This window comes from Sinocyclocheilus anshuiensis, unplaced genomic scaffold (assembly GCF_001515605.1).
Source record: "Sinocyclocheilus anshuiensis isolate Anshui unplaced genomic scaffold, SAMN03320099.WGS_v1.1 scaffold1142, whole genome shotgun sequence".
In the NCBI taxonomy this organism is placed as follows: Eukaryota; Metazoa; Chordata; class Actinopteri; order Cypriniformes; family Cyprinidae; genus Sinocyclocheilus; species Sinocyclocheilus anshuiensis.
In genome coordinates, this window is record NW_015536577.1 from 504,938 (window position 1) to 514,110 (window position 9,173).

Below are 9,173 nucleotides of genomic sequence, written 5' to 3' on the forward strand. Positions count from 1 at the left end.
AGTGAACACTCGTGCGCTTGGAGGGGGAAAGTTCACATTTGCATGTCCCCCGGCCTCACGCTTCAGTTTTGTTTCCTTGCGTGAAACACTTCGCTCGACCCAACAGCGCTCCAACTGTGCTGATGGATGTCGTACAATAGCGCCTGTGTTTTCTGCAATGCAAATCGACTCCCAACAGGGACTGTATTTACCTCTGAAAGCCTTAAACTTCCACATATTCAGTGGTCATGATGTTATTGGCTTGCACTTCCTTTTCCTTGGCTGTCAGACTAATGCGTTATATCCCACTGAATAAAGTTTGCTCACCCCGCTTTACCCACGGTAACCAAATCACGAGCCAATGCCAGGAGCAGCGATCATCAATTCCCATTAAATCATATTAATGCCATACAAGAATTCCAAACATGTGAAGACATCATAACCTGCAGGCTGCAGTTCTGCAGGGAAGCAATTTTTCTGTTTTATTTCCCCACCGTGCAGCGAGCTAAACCACCTGTCCCTCATCTAATATGACCTAATTCACAGCTCTGAGCCAAACTGGCTGTATTGGGATGGTGTTGGTCTAAATGTGATTGTGTGAATAGCAACAGAAGGTCTTTCAGTGTTCGTCCACCCACACATGCTCTCTCTCGGATTGCAAGCGCAGTATTTTACTGAATGTCACCTCTCACACAATTACTAACGGCATTCACTGTGCCGCTCCGTTTATTACTCTCACAGCTTTCAGATACAGCACGGCTAATGGATAAAACTGATAATAATTCATAATTACAATAATCAACAACACAAAAGTCTTTGAGCTGTGAAATCACTTCATTTTAACCCTGTAAAACATATGAAATTATAGTCAGAAAAAAATAACAGGACAAGGAACAGTTTATTGAACCTTTACAAATATTTTTTACAAATTAAAAAAAAAAAAAGTTTTGAGTATCATATTTGATACATCAGGTTTGTATGGCTCATTTAATGTGATATTGGAGAATATGGAGGTCATATTCAAGGAGGGAAAGAAACTGAGCAAGAATAGGCCATTTGGTGCAGTTGCTGATAATAAAATGGACTAAAAGTAAGATGAAATTGATAACTTGTAATGAATACATTGGTTTTTATAAAAGTATAGCAGACTACTTACATAGAATCATATAAATATCAGTTGTCACTCATATATTTCAAAATAATGTCTTAGTAAAGTATTAATATGCTTAGTTTTATGATCAAAGCTCTGTTGTTTTTATTATGGGAGGCAAAACATAATGCAATTCATTACAATGATGATTGAGATAAATGTTCCTCAAATGATGGATCATATTTGATATTCATAATTTAATATGATTTTTCTAAAACATCATCTTATGGATAATCAAGTAAACCTAAGGTGCTTTAGTCCAGTAAGTATTCATCTTGAAAAAGCACTAACAATATAAAAGTTATTAATATATTTACTTTAGAAAAATTATTAAAGATTTCACAGCAAAAAGACATGTGAACCACAACCTGCAGTTGGAAGTTTTTACAATTTTACTAAAAAGCCATGTAATTTGCTTAAAACATATAAACTATTCATCAGACGAGCATGTAGTAGATTGTGTTCAACAGGTTTTTTAGCCAAGTTTTGATCATGTTGATAAATTAGAAGCCTTAGAAATGTGTGTATCAATTATGATACAGTAGGCTTATAGGTTTAATGTTTTCTTTTATAAAAAAACAAACTGTGTTATGTTACTGTTGTATTCTAATGTGAACATTTATAATGGTGTATATAATGTTTTTTTAATGAATTTCAGTGCAATTACTGAAAAGAAAATGAAACACTTTTCATCCAGATTCATTGATTAATAAAAGAAATAGCTAATTGGCAGATTAATTGGTTAGAAAAGTGGCTGTTAGTTGCAGCTCTAAAGCAGTCAAAAGGAAAGATGACGTGAAGATATTTCTCTTTCCATCTCTCAATCTGTAGGCTCGGCCCTGCCCTGCTGTGGGGGAGTCAGTGTGCTCTCCTGAAACGCTTCTTGGCATAAACCTGCCCTGCCTCTTTCCATCTGCTCTCAGGAAACTGTAAAACAGTCCGAGAGGAAGCATTCCAGTGCCAGGCCTCCATGAGCAAATGCCTTCCACACTCACTGAGCAACATTTGGGCAAGTCAAACCACACGCCAAGTCAACCTCGGCCACCTCGTGTTTAACAATACTAACTTGACGTACAAATAAGCATAGCTACCTTGAAGATTCTGAGGCAGAAGAGACTAAAATTGAATTAATTGGCCTCAACACTAAACAATATGTCTGGCGGAAATCCAATACAGCTCACCATCCAAATAACAGCATTCCTACAGTAAAGCATGGAGGTGGTGATATCCTGTTCTGGGGGTGTTTCTCTGCAGCGGGGACTCTTGTCATAGAAGGAAAATGGATGGGGTAAAATACCGTCAATTTCTTGGGGAAAATCTACTGCCCTCTGCCAGAAAGTTGTCAATGGGAAGTAGTGGTCGACCGATATATCGCCGCGGCCAACATATCGGCCGATATTTAGATTTTTTTAAATATCGGCATCGGCCGATAAGTCTTTCCGTGTGGCCGATGTTTTTGAAAACGGATCATGACACCATATCATGCATTTATGCTTCGTCTTTAAGACAAGCCACTCAGATGTGAAGCCAGCACAAATCGTCATTCACTTTCTAACGTGACTCTACGTTGTGTTACATACAATAACACTCCGGCGTGCAGCAAAGTCTTATTCAAACGTCCCATGAGACATCAGATCCGCAGCCCAGCGGCAGCTCCGGTGCGAGACACAGATGTGATATAAATGAATTCAAAAGAAAATGAAACCGTGTTTACCTCACAAACAGTCAAAAATCCCACGACTGGCTCTTCTTCAGATATGCGCGTTGTTCTCGGGTACTTCTAAACAAGACACTGTTTTCCGGTGGACTCAAAATCCGGTGCACTCCAGAATGAAAGCTGGGTCGACACGAGAACTCTGTTAAGTAATAATAATAAGTTTGAATTCCTTTATATGTTTATTCAGGAGTATCCGCTGTATTTGATTTCCCATGATTGGCATAATATCGCGTATAGTTTACCTTTTCGTATGTTCTGGTCTATTTGATGCTGCTATATGCTGATAACCAAGCATGTAATTATACGCCTTCAGGCTTGTATTATTTTTACAATAAAACAGACAAACAAAACGAAAGATCAGAGACATACATCTTTATTATTAACCAACCAACCATCCCATACTGTAATTAAAACAACCTGTTGCTCTGTAAACTATATATGTATTGTACATAAAATACATGGAATTACACATACTATTTTTGACATTAATTTATGGATATTAATTTGTTCATTAATTATAAATGTTAGAAAGGCTGCACTAAACCTTGTTCATTTAAGTGTTACCTATGTTGTTTACATTTGAATTGTTTAAGTTTCATAAATATATATATATATATATTTTTTTTTTTTTTTCTTTTTTTGTAGATGTTTGAGCAAAAGAAAAGGAAAGGCTGCAATAAATGTTACCTCAGTTGTTTACATTTTTTAAATTTAGGTTTGAATAAATATTTATGCATAATAAATGTTCATTTAGTTTCACCAGTTTTCTGCATGTCTCTCATTTACTTTAATTACGTGTATTATATCGGCCTCATATCGGCCAGATTTATTTCTCAATATCGGCATCGGCCATTAAAAAAATCACATATCAGTCGACCACTAATGGAAAGAAGGTTTACCTTCCAACATGACAATGACCCAAAGCACACAGCAAAACTGAGCACACTGTGATTGAAGGAGAAAAAGTATTATATTGTCAATTAATAACATCAGTAAACATTATTATATGATATTAGTTAAATGCAAGTTAAGCCCTGTCAACACGCTGTTGAGTACATTAGAAAGCATTTGTTCTACTGTAAGTGCATAATTGTCAATGCACTCTTATTTGTTAGGTTAATATTCCTTTAACCAATGGTAACCTAAAATTTCCTTTAATGTACATTTAAATGAATGCATGTCATGAAAATCAGATAAATTCATAACATACATTTATATTTTAATGCATATGAAATGCAGGTCTAAAATCATTTTATTTATGAGTTACTGAAAGAAGTTAAAAGGCTTTTGATTTTCTGAATGAATGTATTCTTTATAACAATGCACTTTGTAACAATTACTGGTTTTAAAGATACTAAACACATTCAGTTTGCCGTTTAAGTCCCTTTATTTTGTAGTTCAACAGGACTTCATAAGGAGTTAACCTACATTTTCCAGTGACTCAGTCTCTAGTTAGGCACTTTCTAAAAAGCACATGGTGAGGTAAGGGCCAAGTCTAAATATGTTCCTCTAGAATGGACTGTAATCCATTAGCTTTGCTCTGAATGACCCTGTTTATCACCATAGCAACAGGACACTCTCCGTGTCCACGGCATCTCTTGTACACGCAGTTGTAATCTCATTCTGTGAATCCTGCTTAGTACCTTAGATCTAATTATTTACACCGCATATCTGAGAACTCGTGGTTTACATTTCGCCCACTTGCTCTGACATTTACTAGTCAACTAAAGTGGCTCTCTCACCTTCTTTGAGTTTCTTTATTACTGACTCTGTTGGTTTCACTTGATGCTCGCTTTGCTCATCTGATGTGGGCTTCACGCCATGCAAACACATGGGCGATGATAATATAATTGAGGAAGGTGTGAACAGCTTTTGGCAACTTGCAACTAAGTGAGATGTTGTCAGGCTTAAAACAGCCTATTGTGTGAACCGACACCGTAGCTGTAAAATAAGCAGTCGGCTTGGGTCACATTGTAATCACACATTTAATGTACGGAGTTCTCTCTTAAACGTGGCTTCTGTAAAAAGTCACTTACTGTGTGCAGGGTGAGGTTGCACCGATGCGCATAAATGCGATATAAAATGCTAAATTGCTCTTTTAAGAGAACCAGACTGGAAGTTACTGGTCAACAGGTCAAGAATGCAGATCGTAGCTGTTGTTCTGGATTCATCCCTAATATACATCCTGCTCCAGGTTCGTGTATGCTGGTTAGTGTTAGTCAAGCTGATCAGCCAAACCTTGCTTGTTTGGGATAGACTGGCCATCTATTCATCCAACAATTTACTGGTTTATAGAAGCAAATGAGTGTGATTTAAAATCCCAAATTGCTCTTTTGAGATGATTCACCAGGCTAGAAGTTGCTGGTCAAACTGCTAGTTGAAGCTGGTTGATAGGATGGCCAACTAGTCATCCAGCAGCCAGCTACTTGGTTAGTGTGATTAATGAGTGAGTTTACTAGTAGTTGGGTTGGACAGAAGCAAATAAAAATGATGAAATGTAAGATGATTCACCAGACTAGAACTTGCTAACAGGTCAAGGAGACAAAGTTCACCAGTTGGTCTGGGTTTATCCTAAATTTCCATGCTGGTCCAGCCTGGCTTGTGTTAGTCTAGCTGGTGGGCCAGCATAGCCATGCTGTTGACCCATCCAAACTGTGCTATTTGATCTGACCAGTAGAGATGGGACAGATTAGCCAACTATTCCTTCAACAACTGAGTAGTTTATCCATGTTAGTTGTATGGAAGTAAATCAATGTGATAAAATATAAATTTGCCCTTTTGAGATGATTCACCTGGCTAGAAGTTGCTTGTCAAACTGCTAGTGAAGCTGGTTGATAGGATGGCCAACTAATCATCCAACAGCCAACTACTCGGCTTGGGTGGTTGACTACTGAGTTTACTAGTAGTGGGATTGTACAGAAGCAAATAACCTGTTGACCTAGGTCACCAGGTCAAAGGACACAAAGTTCACCAGTTTGTCTGGATTCATGCTTGTCGAGGCTGGATTATACCGGTTAGTTGTTAGTCTAGCTGATGGTCCAGCTTAGCCATGCTGTTGACCAGCCAAACTATGGTATTGAATCTGGTTGATAGGGATGGGACAGATTATCTAACTAGTCATCCAACAACTGACTAGTTTATTAGTGACTAGTTTATCAGAAGCACATAAATGTGATAAAATGCCAAATTGGTCAAGGTGCTAGTGAAGCTGGCTGATCGGATGGCAACTTGTCATCCAACAGCCAGCTACTTGGTTTGTGTGGTTGACTTGTGAGTTTACTAGTGGGGTTTGACAAAAGAGATAATACATCAGACTAGTACTTGCTAACAGGTCAAAGACACACAATTCATCAGGTGGTCTGGATTCATCTTGCATTTCCATGCATCAAAATCTTGATGGTGTGTATGGTACATGGGAATGAGACATGATGGCCAACTACTTATGCAACAATCAATTAATTGGTTAGTGTAGTTGACTAGTAAATTTATTAGTGGGGTTGGACGGAGAGGTGTAAATAGAGAGGGTGTCATAGAGAGGTGTAAATATTGTCATCTCTGCTGTAGGAAAGTGTCACGCTCTGACTGTCACTGATTAGATAAGTTTGCTTGCCCTTGACACAGTTCCTCCTCTTCCTCCATCTTTGTGGGCTGAGGGATGTGCATGAGGTATTTTTATCAGGTGCGTCAAGGATTGATGTTCTGCTTTAACACAAAGAGCAAACAAGTTAACCCGCATCTGTAGCCCATCTACCTCTACGGTAGATAGGCTATGAGCAGAGTGGACTGATAAGATGTTGATTACATAGTGCCTTTCTAGACAGCATAGAATATAATTCATAAAATATTTAAAAATCATAATAATAGGTCATAATAGGTGCACTCTTCACATTTAGCCCGTTCCAAAATGTAGGTAGTGTAATTATGCTGCTATGTAAAGGGACAGTTCACCTGAAAATGAAAATTGTGATCATTTTCTCTCCCTTATTCCATTTCAAAGAAAACTTACTTTCTTCTGCAGAACACAAAAGGCAGTATTTTAAAGCATGTTTCAGCTGTTGTAAAATGAAACTCTGTGTCCAAAACTACACTGAATCCCAGTGAATTTTATTTATATTAAACACTTCCTTTTTTTTTAAATAAAGTACATCTTTATATGTAATTTTATAATTACTTATATTGTCTTTGAAATATGGTTAAAGTGTACTGCCGGGTTTTATGGTGATCTAAAATGTACTTTAATGTTATTTCTATTGAAATGTTACATGTATTTAAATATATTTGTAATTACACATTTGTAATGATGAAGTTGCAATTTAATACATCTAAATTGTATTAACTGTAGATGTAATATAAAATACACATTACAGTAAAAATGATAATTTTTAGTACTTTACGTATGCTTTAGTATTAGTGCTGGGCGATATACCGGTTCATACCGAACAGTATTCCTTTTAGTATTCTTTACTTTGTGGAATTTTAAGGCAGCATCACTTATCCTTTGTGCAGAAGACAATCCCAAGATGCATTGTGACAAGATCAGTGAATGAATTCATCAACAATTCATCAAGACCATATTGAGTTGGACATGATTTCAACAAACAGTTCAGAGCCATTTTGAAAACCCACCAAGTAGTTGATTTTGAGTATGTGTAGTATTTATGTGTCAGTAAACAGGTAGCATTTTATGGGGAAATAACTTCAGGGCTGCCACCACCCCAGTACATATGCTCATCATCCATCTGTTTCTCTTTCTGTTTGATCCTTATGGCAGTTGAGAGGTCAAAGTCGCAACAGGTGCGGAGTACAGGTGCTATCAGACGGACTTCCTGTCTGGGCGCTATCACCGGGCCTTACCTGATAGGGCAGTGGCCACGTGAATCCCACCTGCACAACCCCTCATGCATGAAAGACAAGTCCACACAGGTAAGCACTTTCACCCTCTGTGCTCAAAATCTACCCTCTGGCTTCAAAGCCTGTGTGTTCAGGTGTGTTTGCAAACGTTAGCTTGACAGCATTTATAGGTCCATCATTCTTCTGAGTTTTTTGCGTGTTTGCTGTGTCACTGTGGAATTTTTTTGTGTGATTTCTGTAAGCTGATACCAACTCAATAGGTGTAAGCACTCACTGTGAAAATAAGAAATCCAAAAAGTCCAGTGATCTACTGATCTACAGCCAGCTTGTTTCCATAATGGCCAACTCAATCTACTAAGAGCAGTGCAAATAAGTAACTATTGCAGCCGTGTCAAATGCAAAATGAGTAAAGACATGCTTTTTGGTGTTAAATAATGGTGCAAATACCAGTAAACTGACTATGGCAAAACTTTGTAAATCATGCTGTATGATTTATTTAAATACTCTCCTCTTATAAATTTTGCATTTGAAAGTGAAACAATTTCAACAATTGAAAGTGAATACAAATGCATAATATGCATTAATGTCAGTCGCAAAAATAACTGTCCACATATTTTCAGCACTAATTTTTCACTGCGTGTCTTTTTAGTAAATCCTAACAGTATTTATTTTTTTAATGACAAAAAAAAGGTTTGTAGTGGTGCAAGCTGTCCCTTAATATTTTAAAGCAGTATTCATATTATAAATAAAAATCCTTCATTGGTCTAAAGTAGGGCTGTGCGATTAATCGAAATCGAATCTAAATCGCGATTTGAGACGTTGCGATTTCCTAATGTGGAAATCGCACTTTTCCTGCGATGTGGACACGATATTACTCTGTTCCAGAGCATATGCATGACTGCCAGCCTTGAGTTGCAATCTTACTTGCCCTGGGCAAGAGTGAGCGCACCTCCGTTCTCCCCAATCAGCACTGCTCTAGCCAACTGCGTAAACACCCACCATTAAAAAAAAAACCGGAACGCGGGACGGGAGAGAGATTATGGCGTCTACTGGGTCAGATCGATAGTTAGGCAAGTTAAAACTAAAGAAAAACATATGCAACTTAAGCTTCGAAATGACAGACAACGAACAAAAAAGGTAATTTGCAAGAGCTGCTTTACTCAAACAGTACACTGACTGAACTGCTGTGAAGAGATGAAAACAAGCAGAGCAGCGTCTGTGCAGCAAGCCGGATAATGAACGTACACGCCCACTGCTGGAACGCTTCTAGTTCTTGAGTCAAGAACCGGTTGCATTGGTTTTCGGATCACCGATACACTCAACCGAGAACCGTTTCTTTCGGACACGTCCGATTTGAGAACCGATAAGCTGATTCTCGTTCTCGAGTCAAGAACCGGTTGCATCGGTTTTCGGATCACCAATACACTGAACCGAGAACCATTTCTTTAGGACACATCCGATTTGAGAACCGATGAG

The 9,173-nt window shown here is 38.0% G+C and overlaps 1 protein-coding gene across 2 annotated transcripts in view; it reads left to right on the forward strand.

Moving 5' to 3' along the window:
* Positions 1-9,173, forward strand: part of LOC107702447 (glucocorticoid-induced transcript 1 protein-like) — a 42,128-nt gene that overhangs the window by 12,860 nt on the left and 20,095 nt on the right. For both annotated transcript variants that reach the window (XM_016504771.1, XM_016504781.1), the window contains exon 2: positions 7,618-7,769. In XM_016504771.1, the coding sequence (XP_016360257.1) occupies positions 7,618-7,769 (152 nt within the window). The remainder of the gene's footprint in view (positions 1-7,617; positions 7,770-9,173) is intronic.